The following is a 20,031-nucleotide window of genomic DNA, read 5'->3' as shown; positions in this document are numbered from 1 at the left end:
CATTGTGGCGATTTCCGCTGCGGTGGCCATGTGAATTCGGGTTCCGGCGGTCAGCATGACGGTTTTTGCGTTCATCTCGCTTCGCACCACATCTGCGCCCGTCACCTTTCAGCTTGTATAGCAGTCGCTTCATGCGATCGGTTTCCGCAACGTAATCGCTTGCGTCGTCGGGCACTGAAGACAACAGCGTGGGCGCTAACTCGGGGCATGCATTGTTTCCGAACACCTCCATGACCATCTTGGTCTGATCACCTTCCATGAGGCTCTCGATGAAGTTCAAGTATTCCAGGTAGTCATGCCACGTATCGCCTTCACGCTTGTTATACTGCATCTTCGTGCTGAGTTCGAGTTGGCTTAGTTTACAGCCAAACTCTGCACGCATCGCGCGCTTCACATCTGAGTATGGCATGCTGTCACCATTATGACGGCGCAGCCACTCTGAGTTCTTCTTGTGATAGTACCTAGACGCTTTCCCCTCGAGGAAGTTGACAATCACCGATGCCTTGATGTCGTCGGTCCAGGTGGATCCGTTCACGAGCTCCTCCGTCCTTATTGCATGCTCGAACTCGTGGATGAAATTCTCGAAGCCAGCTCCTAACCCAGGGTAAACCTCGTTTCCCTTGAAGTTCGAGCAGCGTACGTCCTTGATTTTAGGCTTCTTCGGTGATGGAGGTGCGGTTTCCATGCTAGTATCCGACATGGAGGGGAACGGGGCGCTCGCGTCGCGAGCTGCTTCTTCAGTTCTGCCAGCTCGGACTGCAGTCGAAGGATGAGCTGGAGCTGGTCGTGCTGCTCCATTGTCTCTTGGTCCGAAGGGTCGAAGTGCAGGTCGTCTGGCAGTCCTAGGCGAGTATTCCTTCCGTCTTGGTGGTCTTCGTCAGCCTCGTTAGCACCTCGTGCCTCTGAGTATTCTTCAAGGTCTTCGTTGTCGCCTCGCGAGTCTTCGAAGTCTTCACTGGTCGCTGCAGAAGGCGAGCCAGTTGGGCTCATAACCTGAAGGGAGCACTCGTTGATCCTGCACGGGTTGCTCCTTGTAGTGGTGCCTCGCACCTGGTGTATTGCAGAATGAGTTAGGTTGGATGATGCTAGGATGTCTGTGCTAGGCTAATATGCATCGGAAGTTTCGTGTTGTGTAGCTGGAGGGGTCGTTGTGGTCGTCGCAGGCCGTTATCGTCGCCACTGCACTCATCGCAGGTGGCGCCAGCTCTTGCGATCTCCAACAGCGAGATGGCGTCCACTTGCATCACGTCACAGATCAACTCGTTGACGACAACGCAGCCGTGCAGGTGTAAGCCCAGCGACACCAGGCTAAAGGGGGTATTGCGATATGACTGCGATTGAGGTGCAGGCCATGCAGATTGCTGATGTAGCCATCCTACATAGACATATACAAATTAGTACCACCACCCACGACACACTTCAATCGTAGTTATACCCCAGCAAGCAGGTCAAATGCAGGTTCGTGTGCTCGGTGGTGAAGGCGTTCAGCTTGCTCGATGTATATGTTAGGCGGTGGGAAGCGCACGTTTGGACTGATTTTCCTCGCTTCTCCACCCGAGAGCAAGCAACTTCCAGGAATTTGTAGAAACGGCAACCTGTTTGCCGTTGTCGCCGTCTTTTCAACAGCAAAACGCCGTTGGCTGTTGCTGTTGATGTATAAACGGCTGGAGGACCGTTCCAATACCGTATGCTCGCCATCTTTCGGCAAGTTGCACGTGCGAGATCACGAGAAGGCCAAGCCTAACTTTGCCGGCTGCTCATAGCTGAAAAATATGTAGAAACACTAACGTGCCGAGGTTCATGTGAAGATAGCGCCACTTCCTCTCATGACACGGGGTAGTCTGTGGCGAAAGCAGCACCCAGTTTCTGTTGCTAGGACGATGATATATATATATATATATATATATATATATTGAGAGAAACACAAGTTGAAGTCCACAGAGGTTTCATTTTTGTCGCGGAAGAATGAACTCACTACCACCATACCTAAATTTGCGCTCAGCAACCTCCCTAAATGATAGTGAGCCGCCATGATTCGCGTCCGCTCTGTGAAAGACTCTGCAAAGGCCACCTAAAAGGGCTACGCGTGAATGATTGCGTCGCCCGTGCGATTGTTTTGTTTGCTGTGAGCAAGGCAACGACCACGGAAGAGCTGGAGATGGTGATTACAACAGTCCTAGAAGACCAGTACGTGAGCGGTGTCAGGAAGAAGATAACGACAGCAACCCTCCTCAAGAGCGGCATTGGGAAACATGGGAACGAGGTCGAGCCACAGAATCCAGAAAGCTCGCTTGTGACGGACCTCTACCCAGTTGACCGTATTATCAGGACCATCACGGACGCGAACGGCGTCGAATCAGCGGACGTGAAATGGGAACCAACAGAGGAAGTATACAAGCCCCTCCCGAGGTTCGTCAAGTCAGCGTTTAGGAAGGAACAGAAAAAATGGGTTAAAAAGTTTTTTGAGTGGTAAAATAGAGGCGTGTAGGTGGTAATGAGGTCACGACACAATGTACTTTGCTTCCATATTGATGTCATTGATACCACTAAAGAGAGTTTGTAGTCACACGACCACTTTAACAAAGGACAGACGGATCACTGAGAAGTAGGCTAAATCATTCAAGTTCCCATTGCCGACCGCACACACTGTACGCATCCTTTGGTGGACAGAGGGGAGCAATGATGGAGTGGAGTGGGTGCGCGCATGTGTCGCGGACTTCTGCGATGCGGAGTTCACGTACGGGTTGCCGCATGGGCTTATACCTTCCCGGGCGTCCACTTGCGGTGTCGCTCGTATTTCTTGCGGGCCGAAGGCTGCGGCATCGGGGCCAAAACGGTTTGACACGAAGTTTTGACGCGGATTTTGAGCTTGTTGCTCCGAAATCAGCTCGACTGCCTCAACGGGATATTCGATGAACACGGGCTCACGATCCACGCGTCCGGGGCAATGTACTGGATCACGAGGTTGTTCTTCATGCTGATACAGGCGTATGTGGGCCGGCTCTTGATGTATGCGCTGTCGAGTGTAGAGGTGGTTCCAGTCCTCTGTGTGCTCTACTACTCGATCTACCTGTTGTTACGGGTTTCAATCATCCAGCCTTTTGGTTGTAATACCTGACAGCTCCGCAGAAGTACATCATGGGCATTCTCAACGCGCTGGCCTTAACCCTTTTAACTAACTGCAGTAACGGAACAGCGCCCTGGAGGTAACTTGTACGAGAATGGTGGCTTCGAGCGGGCCTGCTAGCAGCTGGAAGGCGCCCCTCACTCTCAGTCACACCACCATGAAGAACTTCGTTGATCACTACCGCATGAAGCATTCTGATTTCTGGAGCAGCCTCGGCTACGTGTTCGTGTTCCTCGCCGTCTTCCGAACTCGCGATGCTGACGCTTCGATTAATCAACCATCCGAAGCAGCTGCAATGCATTATCTTACTACGTACTACGTATATTGCAACTTTGTTCGTGGCCCTAGGGCCAGCTCACAGTTTTGATAAGTGCTGTTGTCATTACCTTAGATACAGTGCTCTTTAGCAATTACATTTGTACTGTACGAAAGAAGAGACTAAGTCTGAAGGGGTAGAAGACGGTGTGTAATGAGCCTGCCAATCAAGAAGACGTAGGCGAGTTACGCTCACCGTTGAACTCACGAAGTACCAAAACCAATTGTAACTTTGCGATACTCACTCGCGAAATCCCGGGCTCTCGGCAGATGCGATAGGAAGTGTGCCAGTGAACACCGTTGAGCAGCTTGTCCTAAAGTTCATACCACCGAGTTGATCTGGTATGTCTTATAGTCCTTCGCCATGAAGGCGAGACACCAAAGACGATTGACTGCATCAGCGAGATCGCGAACCGAGTGATATTGTACGAGGGTGTGCACCAGTACCGGTCGTTGAGCCGCTTCACCAGAAACCACAGCTGCGTCAGCGATCTCGTCGCGCGCTTCTTCGTGAAGATCATTTCTGGGACCCCAGGGGCTGGGTGGTTCACTCCGGGTATCTCCAGCGCTGCGTCTAGCATACCCTTCTCCTCACCCCCTTGAAGTGCTGCACAAAATCAGTCGTAACCTTGTTGTTCAAGCCAGCGCCGATCACCAGGTGGCTGGATTTTGGCGCTCTGGAAGAAGCTGCGTGCCTGGGATTGCTTCTAGATAGTTCACCGGATTTTCGCACTTCTCGCCCAGTTCACCAACAAACACAGTCTCGCCACCACGCGTATGAAGCCGTAGGCGGCCGAACAGGAAAACACATCAGACGAAGGTTGGTGAACCGTGCACACGATGGCGCGTCCATCCACTGTCCACCACCTTACAAACGCCATCCGTGATTAGCTTGGGTGAGTGCGCATCCAAGCAACTGGTCGATTCGTCCAGGAACAGCACGCTGGGCTGGGTCGCAAGCCCACACCGATCGTCAGACGCTTCATCAGCTCCATCGATGGTTGGCGATGCCGCACATGCCCAGCAGGCCCGACAACACATACTTTTCCAGCACCGAATGAGCCACTGACTCCCTTGAGAAGTCAACACCCTCCTTTGTATTTGGCCACGCTTTTCGTGGGTGCTTGCGGGCAGTAGCTGATGCCAAACGCGTCGATAATGTAGTCGTCGGGGCTGTGGTCCAGCAGTCCGGGGAACTTGGGTCGTTCTTGGTCTCCTGCTTGCAGGAGCGTTCGTTCTCCAGCAGCACGATGCCGCCGTCTTGCATCGCGCGGATGTCCGTGTCCACCTGGGAGCGTCCACCGTCTTGATGGGGCGGCCTAGCATGGACGTGAACGGCCGGACTACTGACTGGGAGTACCAAAATCTGGGTACCACCAAGTCGAGCGTTATTGTCAAAACGATGTGAATAGTTGACAAACGTCAATTTCCCAGCCTTTTCTGCCTGCCTCCCATTCGCCAATATTTTCTCAATACACTACGCTGACTGGCTGAACATGCAGGTCCTGCAAGACCTTTACGTACAAACCGGTACTGTAAGGGTTAAAACTCGCGATGAACGATGCATTTAAAACCAATGCAAGGATGATAAGTAATCATTGTGCGGTCTATTACATTTTAGTTTGAAATCGGCATGGTTAAAACAGCGCTGCATGCTTGCCCAATTAACACCGGGTTCTGTGTGAAGGCAATCAGGCGGGTCTTGATAACTCGCTGCGCTATAGCTTGGACTTGTGGCTGGGTCTGCGGAGGCAAGTGCTCTGCGATTGCAGCCGCAGCGTTAGCAGCTATGTCTTGGATGCGCCCGAGGAGGCTGTCAACCTCCTGCAAGGACTGACGGTAGTTCTTCACCTCGTCATCTTTGACAGGGTCGAAAGGCAGCGTAGCCAGAGACGTGTGCTGGAGACTGTCGTCGTTGTCGTTGGCTGTGTAGTCGAGATCTCCAGCAACTTCCAGCGTTGCGAAGTCCTGGTCGATGTCGGTGGGAGCGTGGCGTCGGTCGCCCGAAAGCGCAGCGGACTCAGCGCGAACGGGGTGACTGCGGCCGTCGCTCAGGAGCTAATCCGGGAGCTGGGGCTCATCCAGCGCCGCAATGGCTTGGTCCTGGTCGTCGAGGACTGGAGAGTCGAAGCCGGCGTAGGTAGTCAAAGCGAACTTTACAAAGTCGGTGAGCTGGATGGACTAACGTGGATTGATAGACTCCATTGCTGCAGTCGTGCGGGTTGGGGAACGCAGCGAAGCACATGGCGCCGATTACCTCGGTAGATCTGAGCGCGAAGGTCGGGAAACAACTGTCCCCATCGTCGTCGTAATTGTATTTAATTTCGAACCCCCCCACGCGTACAAGCGGTACGCGTGGATGAAGATCCGCTTCAAGGCGACGTGTACATGAGTACGTTCCGCCTGCGGTGTTTAAGGATAAAGCGGTTTCTGTTTGGTCACTGTTACTCAGAATGCGGTAAGTAGTGCCCATGTGCACGTAAAGGAAAAATAGTGTATTTATCAGCCCCACATTATCCTTTATATTTTGATGATTTTCTGATATCGCAAGTTTCCGTAAAACTTTTTTTTACTATTGTTTTCAATACACTGCTATGTGCTTTCAGCTTAAATGGTGAATCAAGTTTAACTCCAAATGCTTTGTCGTATATTGATTTTGAGCTATTAAAATGTTCCAACATTTTTAACGATCCCAATGATTAACATAATTTATGTTGTCAGTGTGGCTTATACGTACCATCCCAAACATCAGTAGTTTTTTTCAGTGCAAGACGCCAAAAACACTTCACTATTTTTTTTATATATTTTGCAATTAATGTTTGCTCGTTTTAGTCTTTGCTTCTTTTCTACACTATCATACTACTACTACTACTACTATTTCCGATGATCCCTCTTTTGTCCTGCTCAAGTTTTCGCTTGATTAGGATCGTTTGTCCCTCTTAAGAGATTTTTATTATTGAGTTTTTTTAAAGATTATAGATTTGCTGATTCCCGTTTTATTGTGAAAATCAACTCATTGCACAGAAGTTATGCATGCAACCTCCCAGAACAAACACTTTTATTAACTCATACCGAAGAATTTTACACGCCAACCCTCATGTTCACGCTACCTACTATTTTGAGAGCAACAACGTCGCCATCGGATAAATACTGAGCAATCTGTGACGTCAAAAGCAAACGGGTCAAGTGATATAAAGCGAAGCGGTAAAATGTACATATTTCATTTAGGAACTACCTAGTGAAAATAACTTATATCTCGTAAGTATTATAGTTGATAAACAAGTACGCTGCTAACACGCGCTTTTTTTAACAGTAAGAACCATTCTAAAGGCTCAATAAAATACCGTATATGTTCTTTTTTATTTTGCAATATCTTAAAGATATATTTTAATATAAAAAGAACGGTTAAGGAAGCTTGGTGTGAAACACGCTCGGGTATACCTTATGAAAAGCAATGCCTCCGGCATATTACCCGAGTTCGGAATTGTGAAACTGTCGTTCGGAGTGTGTTCAGCTTTGGAGAACTTTCTGCTGAGCCAAGACGCTATGCGCACGTTGTCATTGTGGATGGCAGTCACTATGACCTCCTTTGAGCGATGCTCCGGTCATACCTCATATAACCACTTCACCACCTCAACATGTCCTTCGTCGGCAGCCCATTGCATGGAAAACTTCGAGCCATTTTGCGTCCGATTGGTGTGCAATCATTTCACCGCCCGTAATGCGCTGCAACTTTCAAAGTACCTAGTAATGAGCATACCGGGCGTTTGCGGTGGCAGTGAGGTGGTGAGGAACGCCGTACTTCAGAAGACCAGCTGGGGCGACGCTTCGTACCTCTCAAATGACAGTGGTGTTGACTTTGCTCGGCGCCCCCGGTTAGGGCTGATTCGTGCAGTGGTTGAAAGTGCACTAACGTACTTTCGTGCAGATTCATAAGTCCTTTATTAGGAGGATAGTCCATTCAGAACATCAATTGCGTTTTTCTGCTAAGCTCGATTAAAACTCTTGAAAATACAGGCATAACCCCACTAAAACCGGTGCCCGAAAAAGCCCTACCCCCGATAAATATAAGCTAGCTTCACCCCTTCCAACTGAAAACAAGGGCTGATTATTTTCCGAGGTTGTTTGTACTCCGTTTCGCCTTCGAAATTGTTTTAGTAGGTGTTATCACGGTTATAATAGAAAGTATGTTTGGAGTAGGCCTTTCGACTAATCAGATCGCTTCAAATAGGGGTTATCGATGTTTGGAGTAGGTTTTTCGACCAATCAGATCGCTTCAAATGTATTGTCTGTTTTCACTGGGGCCCGTCTCTCTCCGCTGAAACCTGCTGGCAAAAAGAGGGAAGTTTGAGTTGGGCACAAAGAATCCAGTTGATTGGCTGATTAAGTAGGCGAAGGTTTGATTCGATTCGCCAAAACAAATCCGTCGAATAGGAGCATGATAACCGGGTTATCATACCCCCCAGTGTTTTCAGCGAATCAACTCAACTCAAAGGTTCCCAATCACATAATGCTCTCATTGGCTAAAATACTTTCTACTTACTGACAGTTGCGAAGCCGTGCCCCATACACCTCATCGGTCTTCAATGATTTGGATATTGAACGCAGTGCGGACGCTGGCAGCGCCGCCATCTGCACTTCCAGCGTAATTATGACCTCACTTCAACTTCGTAAGTTTTAAATAATAAAATAACAAGAACTTTGCCATAATTTTACACTTGGAGGCAATAATATTAATGGCCTTTGCGTCCAATCGCCGTGGACATGTGTGGGTAGACAGACCCACGTACTCGTAGATCATTTCCTGCTGCTGCTTAGTCTCCGTTATACCTCGCCATGAAGTCACCCATGCCTGGGATAATCACCTGTGTCGCTGAATCGACCTTGCTGTCGATAGCACTCGTGATAATCTGCACACCTGCATGACATGACCGAAGCACGTGAGATCAGTGGCCCCTCCCTCCCTTCCTTTGTAACACCGAGCTGCGTACCTGGGAAGCGGCCGCAGATAGTCACGAGGCTGTCCGTGGAGCACAGGATAATCACGAGAGTGATGCGGCTCTCCTCCACGCCCAAACTGCACAGCGCCTCAATGGCCTTGCACTCGCCGCCACCCGTGTTCACCGTCGAACTGAAGAGCAGTATCCTGTACCGCGTGATGTCGCTCGGCAAGTCCACGTGCTCCAAACGCCAGTCGCTCTGCCCCTGCTGACGCGTTTCCAGACCAATGTGGATAGAGCCTTGCGGTGCGTCTGGCTCCATCTGATGGAATAGTACCAGGAACGGGAACCCTTCCGCGCCGACGGCCACGCCGCAGAACTCGTCGGTGCGCTGCAATCCGTACGTCTGGTGCCCCGTCGAGGTGGTCATTTCAATCGAGCGCGCGCTGATGGTGGAGAGCGCCTCCTCTAGCAGCAGCCTGTACGCAGTAGCAACAAACAAATGGTTAGTTGAATCATCAGAATGTTGGCAACCCCAATCTGACTTGCGCCCTTACATGATCAGCCTGCCAGCAGCGCGACGGAAGTCCGCTGGACTCGTTCTTCTGTCGCGCAACGTCGTCATGAGCAGCAGCGCGGGGCTGGAGCGGATCTCTCGCACCATCAATTGTTCACCTGGCGGACCAGAGAAGTTCTCGGCGCGGTCGATCTCCTGCGTCTGCTTAATCAGCAGGTCATAGCGCGTGATGATCTCCTCGCGGTTCTTCTTGATGTGGCAAATGGCTGCGCGCGTGACGCCGTACTCGCGCGCCAGAGCGGCCTGCTTCTCGCCCTTCTCAATGCGTTTGATGATGTTGTGGCGCTCGGTGTCGTGCAAATACCGCACGCGCTTATTGGGCTTGTTGTGCGGCGCGTTGTTGTCCTCGTTCTCCTCGGTCTTGGACTCCTCCTCCAGCTCAGCCTCCTTCGTCGAAGTTGTCGCCGCAATGGACATCTGACGGATGATACCATTGGCTTCGGCGTGCAGTGCCATGAACTCACCCATTGGCTCGTGCTGCCCCTGCATGTTGCAGCCAAGCGGGGCTTCAACTTGAGTTGACGCAGTGCGACGCTCGGTGATGTTGTGGGACACCTGGGTGTCTCGTTCGGATGTAGCCATGATAACCGATCCCTGCTTGTGAGACGGTGGACCGAAAATGCCCGGCGTTTTGCGATGTGGGCTCACCGCGACGCAGTGCTCTGTTGCCCTTGCGAGCAAGCGAGCAAATTGCCTGGTGGCGAGCAAGCACGCCCTTCCAGTGGAAGTGGAAGTTCCAGGCGCAAAGGCTTGCGCTTTTGCTCGGCGACAAAAATACGTGTTGCACAGGATGGGGGAAGGGCAACGGTCCCTTTTTCGGGGCGGCCACACGTGGACGCTGCTGCTCATACAGGCACCGCCTGTGACGGTGTTGCGGTAGCAGCAGCAGCGTTGTCGCGGCCTACCTCGATTGTGCCGCATGCTGGGGGGACGAACGAGATCTATTGGCGGTGGCTTGGACCCAAGGTATCCGCTGCTCGGAAAAGAGCTCGTTTCCCATTTGAACTTGCATTTGATTGGTCGCACGCTTCCGTAGAGCAAAATTGAGTCCTTTTGAGTCAAAATGACGCGAAAAAGCGCCTCGAAAACAGGGTGTGTTCGCAAGGAGCGTGCTTGGCGCTGGTTACGTGCCATTGAATGTCGGTCGGCTCCAGCAGCGTCAATAAACACGCGCTTTACCGAAGTCAAAAGAATATACGAGGCATAAACGCGCCGGAACCTCTACGAATCGGCAGACAAGTCCGTATTGAAGATGACGGCCTATCGGCTATCGAAGTTTGTGCAGAACGTTTTGTGCCGGCGAGACGGTAAGCACTTGCTCTGAGTGCTACCAGCGCTAACCGCAAGAAAAATGGCTGCATTCTCCTTCTGATTACATGCACGCTAGTACCCTTCACGTTCTGAAACTTTCAGTTGTCACCCTGCCAAGTAAACAGTGCTGCTGTATCCTCACTCAGCACGTCGATCATCGACAGTTGGTTCATCGACTCGCCACACAACCCTGTCACTTGTGAAAGCACAATCACTTGAAACGGCGCTGACGACGGCTGATGCTTGAGCCTAAAATGCATGAAAACAAAAAAACTCAAAAAGTAAAACAAAAACACAATATTATGAATTTTCAGAGGGTGAATCCCACTGTCCCATCTCTGGCACATGCTCATTCCGAATAAACGCAACAGTAGGCGCCTGTTCCGCACTGGACGCTTCGTACCATTTTTCATTTCCTTTCACAGTTACAATATCAAAACCTGAAATCATCATTTCTCATGATGCTTTTGACAGGAAGACACTATGCTGTCATTTATAGATTTATCAAGTTTGCACAGCAAAAGGTACCAATATACACTCCCCCAGAGAAGCGGAGTGCCCATTTGCCACACAGCCAGTCAGGATTTCCACGAGTTGCAACCTGGACGCGAAGGCTGAAGGCTTACAAGGCCCCCAAGGACACCTCCCCCTTAGGCTCAGCGATGGCGCAGCCCCCGCCCAACCCGCGGCCCATCGGCGGCACGTCCGTGGCCCGCAGCTTGGCGCAGGCAGCTGCGGCGCTTCGCGCGCAGGAGTGGCGCACCAACGCTAACGCTAACACCACTCGCCTGAGCGTCAACGACACCGATGAAGCTAATGACACGAGACGCCGAGCGTTCGCCGCCCGGTCGGATGGCGCCGCGGCGCTGCAGCAGCGACGTCAAGCGCCTCGATACACGCATTACGCGCCGGAGCAACAGCCCCCGCGCTACCAGCAGCAATATGAGGAGAACGACGTAGAGCAAGAGCAGGAGCAGGAGCAGGAGGGCGCGGCCGCCATGTACGACCGCGAAGCGTTCTACGCGGAGCTGCGCGAGCGCCACCGCAACCTGACGCACAGGCAGCGACTGGCCCGAGAGTTCTTCGAGCAACAGCAGCGGAGACAGCAGCAGCAACAACAACAACAGCATCAGGTGCAGAGGAGAGCGGAGACGGCGTACAGGCAGCAGGAGGGCTACGAGGTGCAGGACCCGGCCAAGAGACAACGCGTTGTCATTGACACTCGCGCGCAGCAGTTCCGACGGCAGATGCAACTGCAGGGTGAAGCTGCAGCTGCATCCAGACACTTGCGGCCGCCGTCGTACCCTCCGCCAGCCTCTCAACTGGTGGCGTCGATGGTGCCGAGGGTGAATGCTCCTTTATCATTGGAGAGGAGGTTTCGAGAACCTGACCCACTTGCAGAGGTGGATGCAGGCAGCAGGATTGGGCGGGTGGACCAGCAGAGGCTGCAGATGCAGGCGCAGATGCAGATGAGAGCTGCGTCGGCTTTGGCGTCCAGTGTGAGGCCATTGTCGGCAGGGTCGGTGCAGAGGGCTGCGTCGCCAGGGCCACGACCTCCTCGGGCGTCCCCCGTGCAGGTTCCGAATGTGACGATGTTGGGGCCTGTTACGACGAGCAAATCGCCGTCGGGTGCTGGAACACCGACGTCGAAGAGACCCGTGGAGAATGAGGACAACAACGCGCAGAGCGCGCCGTTCGTTATCGAAGACCCTGCTAACGACGACGATGACGACGCTGCTGATATGGAAGACGACGGCTCCGGCGAGAGTAAGAAAGCGAAGAAGCGGGTGAGGTACCTGCGCGACACGGACCGACGCAACATTATAAAGCGTATCGAGAACGGAGAGAAGCAGGCGGCTCTGGCGCGGGAGTTTGGCGTGACGAGAGCAGCCATCTGCCACATCAAAAAGAACCGCTTCGAAATCCTCTCGCGCTACAACATGCTGGTCAAATCTGCCCAGGAAATGTACGCCCGCATTGTTGGTATTGTTACGTGTTCTACTATGGTGAACTGACGTATGCTCATGTGTACACAGGAATCGCGCTGAAAACTTTGTTGGGCCTCCAGGCGTGGACATGATGGTACATGAAGTGCGCGCCAACTCAATCCTGCTGCTCATGACAATGCTGCGCGACAACCGCTCCAACGGAGCGACTTTCCGGCGCGTGGCAGGCCGTCTCATCATGTAAGTACTATGATCCCTTCAACGTCGCTCTTGCAGATTTACTAAAGGCGCGTTAATGGATGTAGGATTCTGCTGGAAGAAGCTCTCGCTGTTCTTGGCACGGAGAATGTGGAGGTAATTACAGGCACTGGCCACTTGTACCGAGGCCTGGAGCGCAAACACCAGTTTTGCGGCGTAGCCATCGGGACCGAGGGATTTCCGTTCCTCGTGCTCTTCCACCAAATGGAGCCGGATGCCCCACAAGGGTCCATTCACGTGACAAAGGCGATAGATCGGCGAGGACAGCGAGCGTGGCTGCTGGACCACATGGATCTGCCGGCGAATATCGTTCACCACCGAGTTCTTCTCTTCTCTGCTACCTGCAGCACAGGCGACGCAGAGTGCAAGGCCATTGAGGTGAGCGAGCTCCTTCCCTCTCTGGCATTATGTCGTGTAAAGATGCTCATCATGTGTCGTTGTGTAGGCGCTCTGCAGTGTGGGCTGCGATGAACGAACCATTTCGCTGGTCGTGATCCTCGTGACCGGCGACGGGATCGTCAACGTCAGCAACCGTTTCCCAAGTAAGTGAGCTGCTATCATCGACAGAGCGTGTCATTCCAAACTGACAGTCCTCTTCATTCGTACAGACGTGAAGATCATCACTGGTGGCATCGACGGTAAAGTGGATCCGGAAACGGACGGCATCATCCCGGGCTTCGGCGACTTCGTCTCGCGCTACAACGACTCTTAGGCCGTCGCCCAACCTCAGCCACCATCGCCGCCATACTACTCTCCTCGTCCCTGTCAACGTCTTCGCAGTTGGTTATTCTACATTCGGCGTGCGTGGCTGCGACTCGCGACTATTATTTTATTGCTGTATCGTTTAATGAACCCGTTCGAAGCGGACCAAGGTAATGCACGCAAAGCTGCCAGACGGACGGCAAAAAAAAGCAAAGAACTTCAACGTTCATTTCCAAAGTAGCCATCTCCCATCATCCATCTTGATTGGTCAAAATCACATCCTAATTTCCTCCCAATAGCAGACGCGAATCACCCCAATAGCTCTCCATCCATTCCTGGCCTCACAGACGCATCGACACCAAGGAAGGACTCGGACGGCCGCCGCCATGTTCGCGCTCTCCCGCCTCGCCCGCGCCTCCGCCGCCACCGCCGCCGTGGCGCGCGTGGCGACCCCTTCGCTGCTGCTGCAGGCCGCGCGCTGCGTGTCGTACGTTGCGCCCCCGCGCGTGTCGGCGGACAAGAGCTACCGCTTCGGACTCAAGCTGGACGACGTGAAGCCGCAGGACGACGAGGAGGAGAAGGCACTGGCGCAGCTCAAGGCCGTGCTGAGCCTGCGCAACGCGTCGCAGCACGAGCTGAACAAGGCGCAGGTGGCCACGGCCATCGAGACGTTCCAGCGCTTCCCGGGCGACACGGGCTCGAGCGAGGTGCAGATCGCCGTGCTCACGCAGAAGATCCTGCGCTGCACGACGCACGCGCAGCAGCACAAGAAGGACCACCACTCGCGACGAGGCCTGATCGCCATGGTGGAGAAGCGGCGGAAGCTGCTCAAGTACCTGCGCCGCAAGGACCTGCACAAGTTCCGCGAGGTCGTGGCGGCGCTGGGGCTCCGCTTCACGTAAGCAGCACACACCGAGCAGATAGAAGAGACTCACAGGGACTGGCAACAGCGAAACAGGAGGGGGCTTTTTAACTGTGAGTGCGTGTTTTGTTTGCTTGTTAATTGTTTCAGTAGTTGCTGGCGTCGTCGTCGTACTCGTCTTCGTCCTCTTCGAGCAGCGGCGCCTCTTGGCTCTCCATGAGCAGGGACAGGATGTCGACGCACTCGGCAAAGGACACGAGCGTGTCGGGCGTGGCGCCGATCTCCTGCAGCAGCTCGGCGAGCTGCTCCTCGCTCACGTCGAGCTGCAGCACGTCGATGAGACCAGGTAGACGCGAGCAAGGGATGCAGCCGCTGCGGGTCTTGGTCGACTGCTTGTCCGGACTCTCGGCCATCGCCGCGCTCTGCTCCGCCAGCAGAGCAGCGAACTCGCTCTGGATCGCACGCAGCATCTGCTCGTCGAACACGACGACGCCCGGATCGAGGTCCGTTGCAGTCATTGCGCTGCGTCGAGGCTCCTCATCAACTGCGTCCTCGTTTTCTTCGTCGTCATGGAAAGCTCGGTCCCGCACGCGGTCCTGGCGGATGCCGGCCACGCCCTCACTCAGAACTTGCTCAGGGTGGGCGAGCTCCAGCTACAGATCGACAGCAGCAACGTCAGAGGGGTCACGTTCTTGAAGCTGTTACAGCAGCATTGGACTTACCTCTGGCAGCTGGAACGTGTTGTGGCTCTCGTTGTCGTCGAGATCGTCGTCGTGCATGCGGAACTCCGTGTCATCGTGGTAGGTTCCGCACTTGGGGGCGTCGTCGACCCACTCGCCTTCGTACATCTTGCGTGTCGCCTTGTAGAAGTACCGACCGGGGCCTTCCTTCTTGTCGTTGAGCCAGTGACCCTCGTACCGATCGCCATTCGCTGTTGCAGAGCTCACCCGTTAGTGAGTCATCATTCTGGAGGACAACAACCACCTCAGCTCGACTTGACTTACCCAGCACTAGCGAGCCGCGTCCGGAGCGCTCGTTACGCACCCACTCCCCGTCGTAGACAGACTGGTCCTCGCCGTAGATCATGCGTCCATGTCCGTGCCGCTTGTTGTTGAGCCATTGACCCTCGTACTTGCCGCCATCTTCGTGGAAGGACGTACCACGTCCGTGACGATGGTCGTTGAACCATTCACCAGCGTATTGCTTGCGCAGCTTCTTCTCCTCGACCCAGTACACGCCACGCCCCTGCCGCTTGTTCTCCACCCACTCGCCCTCGTACTTGTTGCCGTTCGCGTACATGAGCGCGCCGTAGCCATGCTTCTGGCCGTCCTTCCAGTCGCCAGTGTACTTGCCCAGCAGCGTATACTCGATCTTCTTGGCAGACGCAGCCATGTTGGTGGCCTCCATCACGTTCGCGTAGCTCGGTAGCTGGGTCTCGCCCCTCTTGGGTTGCACCCAGTACACCGAGTGTCTTGGGCCATTCCGAGCTGCCAGCTTTTCGCGAAGCCGGCTAGCCGTCAAGGCGTTGCTTCGATGGCCAATACCAGGTGTGGGTCCCATCGTAACTCTGGCGCTCATGTCTTCGAGAGTGTCGATGTCGGACTGGCAGGAGAATGCCAACTGACCTGCAGGAGACGGTGGGTGTCTGGGATCACTTCAACTTAAAATACACAAGGCGAACAGGGTCAAGTTTGGCACAGAGCTACATTTAGAGGGCTACCTTTGCTTGTGTTGTCTTGGATGTTGCTGCGTGCCGGACGATACGTCGACGACATGACATGGCTTGGCAGGCCAGCACCTGCTTTCTAAGCTTCTGTGGATCGGTAGGACTTGTTCGCTGAGTTGCAACCCTCGAAGCTCAAAATGCCGTACCCCCTCGTGAAGGCGTGGTATTTCGAAGAGCTTTACTGCGGCCCGTCACGCGTCATGAGAGCGCCGTACATGTTGGGCCGGCGGTCGCGGATAAGGCCCCAGCTGGCTCGTCGGACGTGGAACTTTTCGAGGTCAAAGCTCTCCACGAGCACGCCTTCAGACTCGCGGTCAGCGATCTTGAGCTGATGCAAGCAAGAAACAAGCAAGGTAATACGTTGAGAACGTTAGCAAGGACTCGTATCATACTCTAGTATAGCAACACATTGCGCACCATTTCGCCGGTCTGGCCTGTGATGAACGAGGAGCCGACGAATGTGACCTGAATACCGTCCACCACCTCACTGCCCACGCGGTTGGAGCAAATAACGGGCACCATGTTGGCCGCCGCATGGCCCTGCATCACGCGCTGCCACTGGTCACGCGGGTCGAAGTTCGGGTCGTACTGGTTGCTGCCCATCGCACTCGGGTACAGCAGCAACTCCGCGCCCTGCACCACCAAGCTGCGCGCCACCTCCGGGTACCACTGGTCCGAGCCGATAGCCACGCCAATCTTGCCGTAGCGCTGAAATAACACAAACACAAATTAGCGCCCTCAAACGACAAGAGCCATCTCCCCGCTGCTGTTATCGATCTACTCACTGTGTTCCACACTTTGAAGGAGTCGTCCGACGGCGTGAAATAATACTTCTCATTGTATCCAAGACGGTCTGCCCAGGCATTTCGTCAGCCAAGTTAGTCCATGGGATCAATTGCACTGGCACCGCAACCACCGTACCTCCGATGTGCATCTTGCGCGTCACGCCCAGCACGGTTCCGTCGGCGTCGATCACGGCGCACGAGTTGTAGTACGAGTTCTTGTAGCGCTCGAAGAAGCTGATGGGGATGACCACGTGCAGCTCCTTGGCCAGCAGCGCCATGCCCTGCACCAGCGCCGACTCCTCGAGCGTCGTGGCCAGCTGGAAGTTGCCGGCGTTGAGCTCGATGGGGAAGTACGAGAACTGGAACAGCTCCTGCAGCAGAATGACCTGCGCGCCGCGGGAGCTGGCGATGCGCACGAGGCTCTCGGCCTTCTTGATGTTCTCCTCAGGGTTGCCGCAGCTCATCTGCGTGGCCGCCACGGTCATCACCTGCGCCACAATAACAACAATAACGTTAGTGCGATTGAGCAGCTCCGATAGCAGATTTCTATTGGGTTTGTACCCGCTCGACGGCGGTGGAGGGCGCCTTGAAGCCGACGTTGGCGGAGCTGGAGCCCAGCGAGCCTGAGGACGAGCCGACGCGGCCCACGGACGCGTGCATGACGACGGAGAGGAGGAAAGAGAGCGACTCGGACAATGGATTTGGACAGACGCGAGAGCGGTACTCGCGACCCCACGACGAATGTGTCAACGAAGATAACAAATCTTCAGTACATTGATGGTGGATACGAATTGAACAACTTGGTTGCCGTATTGATCGAAGTTCGCAATATTAGTAATAACGAAGAGTACTGCAGTAAAATATTAAACGTCAGGATGCGCAAGTGAGCATGCAGTCCAGTATGACCTTGCATCGCTAGGCCGCTTGACCGCGTGCAGCAGCCTGCAGCGCCCTCGCTGAAGTGTAACGACAAAACCACAATCTAAATGTATTTAGCTGGTACAGACCGCGGCAGCGGCCCATCCTGACGCATTTTCGTCTTCGCGGTTTCTCTAGCAAATGACGCCCAGGTGCTTCGTGCGCGGGTACTTGGCTTGCAGCTGGGGCCACTGCACAACGAACTCGTCGGCCACGTAGTAGAGCAGCTTGCCAGTGAGCGACAAGTGCTGCACGCGAGCGAAGCTCTCGCAAAACACAATCTTTGAGTCGCTCTGAATGCCCAAAACGCGGAACAGCAGCACCGCCGCACAGATCGGGATGCAAGTGCCTGCGAGAGCAACACCTAAATGAGCTTCAAACCCTCAGGGACACCCCACTCAGCGTTCAGAACTTCCGTACCAGGTCCATTGCACAGCACCAACTGCGGACGCCGATTGTAGACTAAACCGAGACACGACTGGAACGACCGCAGCGTAGTCCACACCGTAGACGACCACGACTGTCCAACCTGTTGCCACACGAGCACAATGCACACAAACAATCAACAACTTTGCAGCCATTGCAGCCTCCGCTCTGCATTGTACTGCAGCCGCGCACCTCTCGACTGCGCGGGATGATGGCGAACGAGTCGGTCTCCGTCGGCTTCCAGTCCAGTTCGGTCTTGGCCTGGCTGGTCTTGTCGGTCTCGGCCACCACGAACGTGATGGGCGTGTAGACCTCCCTCTTGAGCCTCTTCATGAGCTTCAGCAGCTCCGTAGTGTGGCCCCCGGAGCCCAGCACCGCCATGACACGGATCTGACGCTCAGCAGCCTTGGCATTCCTGCTTTTGGCCGCGTTCTGGTGGTGGAACAGCGGCTTCGAGTAGCTGGCCACGCTCGCCTTGACGCGCTGAGGCACGACCACGTGCCAGACTCGAAGTGCGAGCAGCACGGCCACCAGGAGCAGCGCTGCCGCGAGACGTAGCAACAGACCCAGCAGCTCCATAATCGTGCCACGTTGGGTTTTGCGGGTTACACTTGGGGTACATAGCCTGGTTACATGGGTACATATAACCTGGTTACAACGGGTACAAAAGGCAACTTTGGCGCATCATTTCCGAATCGTCCTCGTCCAGCACAAGCCGCTTCAACTGCCAACTGATACAACACAGCAATGGGCTCCTCGGTGCTGCAGACGTACGTGGTGTGCACGAGCGTGTTGTACCTCAAGTTCCTGCGCGTGACCATGATCCAAGCCAAGAAGACGTTCGAGGCCGGCGGCCGCGCGCCCGAGGACAAGAGCCTGCCGCTGGCCAGGGGCCACCCCAAGCAGACCTACGGCATGGACCCCGAGGCCGAGAAGGACGAGAAGATCCTCAAGGCCCGCGAGGTGGAGCACCGCTGGCGCCGCATCGTGCAGAACGACCTGGAGTCCATCCCGCTGGCTCTGGTGGTGTTCGGCATTGGCGTGGCCATCGAGGACCGCATCAACCCGACGGTGCAGATCGGAGCCATGGCGACGTACACGGCGCTGCGCTGCTTCCACACGATCGCGTACGCCAACAAGCTGCAGCCGCACCGAGCTTGGTGCTGGCGTCTGGGCGTCGTGGCCATCGTGGTGGGCGCCGTCAACGCCGTCGTGGGCGTGTACGCGTAGGAGCATTAGGTTTACGACCCCGAGCTGAGTAAAACCGAGCTAATTTTATGTCGCCTTCAACTCACGTGAGTCTGCTTCACGCACGCAGGTTGCAGGGAAAGACCAGAGCGCCGTGATCTTCTGCGCTGACAAATACCCTAAACTACGTCAGTCAAGCGCCCAGCAGTTGCAGCGGCAACCAGACATTCGGTAGCGGCATCGGGCCTCGGATCTGTCGGACCATGTTGAACCTGTACCCATCAACTTTAACGGGAGGTTATCTGTTGACGTAACTTGCTCTGCGATTGGATAAAATAGAGGTTTTAACGTAAACACTTCAAGATGGCTACAGGTCTGACGTAGCGGAATGAATCGACACAAGACGTTTAACGCCGTAGAGCGCATACCCCCGGAACAACCCGTCCACCATGAGCGGATCTACCGAATTGAAGGCCTACGTGGTGTGCTCCCTCATCCTCTACCTCAAGTTCGTCATTGCGACGGGTATCCAGGCCACAAAGACGTTCGACGCCGGCTGCCGACCGCCTGAGGACAAGAACTTGGCTCTTGCGCAGGGCCGACGCGAGCAGAACTACGGACTGTTCAGCGACACGAACGACGCCGAGCTCATGAAGGCGCGCGAGATCGAGCACCGCTGGAAGCGCATCATCCAGAACGACCTCGAGTCGATCCCGCTGGCGCTGCTGGTGTTCATCGGAGGCGTCTTTGCCGGCGGCAACAAGGAGCTGTTCGTCATTTGCTTGGGCATCTACACGTTCGTGCGCTGCTTCCACACGTACGCGTACGCCAACTCGCTGCAGCCCCACCGCGCGTGGTGCTGGCGCATCGGCGTGCTCATGATCATCGTCAGCGCCGTCAACTCCACGGTCGGCGTCTTCAGTTAGACTGCAGTCAAGTAGCTAGCGTTA

General features: G+C 54.5%; 9 protein-coding genes across 9 annotated transcripts; 4 read left to right on the top strand and 5 right to left on the bottom strand.

Moving 5' to 3' along the window:
• Positions 1-100: 100 nt before the first annotated feature.
• On the bottom strand, positions 101-990 carry PHYSODRAFT_512080 (hypothetical protein; the record flags this gene model as incomplete). The annotated part of the gene is made up of 2 exons (XM_009532113.1): positions 101-750; positions 894-990. Coding segments are annotated over 2 exons (747 nt in total), but the record flags the coding sequence as incomplete, so codon positions are not given.
• A 7,266-nt stretch (positions 991-8,256) lies between these two features.
• Positions 8,257-9,880, bottom strand: PHYSODRAFT_302773 (hypothetical protein; the record flags this gene model as incomplete). The annotated part of the gene is made up of 5 exons (XM_009532112.1): positions 8,257-8,360; positions 8,434-8,861; positions 8,940-9,100; positions 9,269-9,819; positions 9,865-9,880. 5 exons carry the CDS (start codon positions 9,878-9,880, stop codon positions 8,257-8,259), a joined length of 1,260 nt encoding a protein of 419 aa, XP_009530407.1.
• A 1,052-nt stretch (positions 9,881-10,932) lies between these two features.
• On the top strand, positions 10,933-13,186 carry PHYSODRAFT_512498 (hypothetical protein; the record flags this gene model as incomplete). The annotated part of the gene is made up of 8 exons (XM_009532111.1): positions 10,933-11,064; positions 11,191-11,451; positions 11,503-11,645; positions 11,886-12,236; positions 12,307-12,456; positions 12,522-12,852; positions 12,920-13,016; positions 13,083-13,186. 8 exons carry the CDS (start codon positions 10,933-10,935, stop codon positions 13,184-13,186), a joined length of 1,569 nt encoding a protein of 522 aa, XP_009530406.1.
• Positions 13,187-13,562: 376 nt separating this feature from the next.
• PHYSODRAFT_511360 (hypothetical protein) lies at positions 13,563-14,078 on the top strand (the record flags this gene model as incomplete). The annotated part of the gene is made up of 1 exon (XM_009532110.1): positions 13,563-14,078. The coding sequence occupies one exon, from the start codon at positions 13,563-13,565 to the stop codon at positions 14,076-14,078; it is 516 nt and encodes a 171-aa protein (XP_009530405.1).
• Positions 14,079-14,184: 106 nt separating this feature from the next.
• On the bottom strand, positions 14,185-15,616 carry PHYSODRAFT_511504 (hypothetical protein; the record flags this gene model as incomplete). The annotated part of the gene is made up of 3 exons (XM_009532109.1): positions 14,185-14,691; positions 14,761-14,969; positions 15,043-15,616. 3 exons carry the CDS (start codon positions 15,614-15,616, stop codon positions 14,185-14,187), a joined length of 1,290 nt encoding a protein of 429 aa, XP_009530404.1.
• A 99-nt stretch (positions 15,617-15,715) lies between these two features.
• On the bottom strand, positions 15,716-17,209 carry PHYSODRAFT_561825 (hypothetical protein; the record flags this gene model as incomplete). The annotated part of the gene is made up of 5 exons (XM_009532108.1): positions 15,716-16,092; positions 16,182-16,472; positions 16,550-16,617; positions 16,686-17,037; positions 17,111-17,209. The coding sequence occupies 5 exons, from the start codon at positions 17,207-17,209 to the stop codon at positions 15,943-15,945; spliced, it is 960 nt and encodes a 319-aa protein (XP_009530403.1). The 3' UTR covers positions 15,716-15,942.
• A 392-nt stretch (positions 17,210-17,601) lies between these two features.
• On the bottom strand, positions 17,602-18,472 carry PHYSODRAFT_260934 (hypothetical protein; the record flags this gene model as incomplete). The annotated part of the gene is made up of 4 exons (XM_009532107.1): positions 17,602-17,816; positions 17,888-17,996; positions 18,086-18,308; positions 18,339-18,472. The coding sequence occupies 4 exons, from the start codon at positions 18,470-18,472 to the stop codon at positions 17,602-17,604; spliced, it is 681 nt and encodes a 226-aa protein (XP_009530402.1).
• A 168-nt stretch (positions 18,473-18,640) lies between these two features.
• PHYSODRAFT_260958 (hypothetical protein) lies at positions 18,641-19,123 on the top strand (the record flags this gene model as incomplete). Its single annotated transcript, XM_009532106.1, has 1 exon — positions 18,641-19,123. One exon carries the CDS (start codon positions 18,641-18,643, stop codon positions 19,121-19,123), a length of 483 nt encoding a protein of 160 aa, XP_009530401.1.
• A 407-nt stretch (positions 19,124-19,530) lies between these two features.
• Positions 19,531-20,007, top strand: PHYSODRAFT_260935 (hypothetical protein; the record flags this gene model as incomplete). Its single annotated transcript, XM_009532105.1, has 1 exon — positions 19,531-20,007. The coding sequence occupies one exon, from the start codon at positions 19,531-19,533 to the stop codon at positions 20,005-20,007; it is 477 nt and encodes a 158-aa protein (XP_009530400.1).
• Between the last annotated feature and the right edge of the window lie 24 nt (positions 20,008-20,031).

The sequence above is a fragment of the Phytophthora sojae genome (genome assembly GCF_000149755.1).
Source record: "Phytophthora sojae unplaced genomic scaffold PHYSOscaffold_6, whole genome shotgun sequence".
In the NCBI taxonomy this organism is placed as follows: Eukaryota; Oomycota; class Peronosporomycetes; order Peronosporales; family Peronosporaceae; genus Phytophthora; species Phytophthora sojae.
Note: the sequence above shows the minus strand (reverse complement) of the source record. Positions and strands in the feature narration are given on the sequence as shown.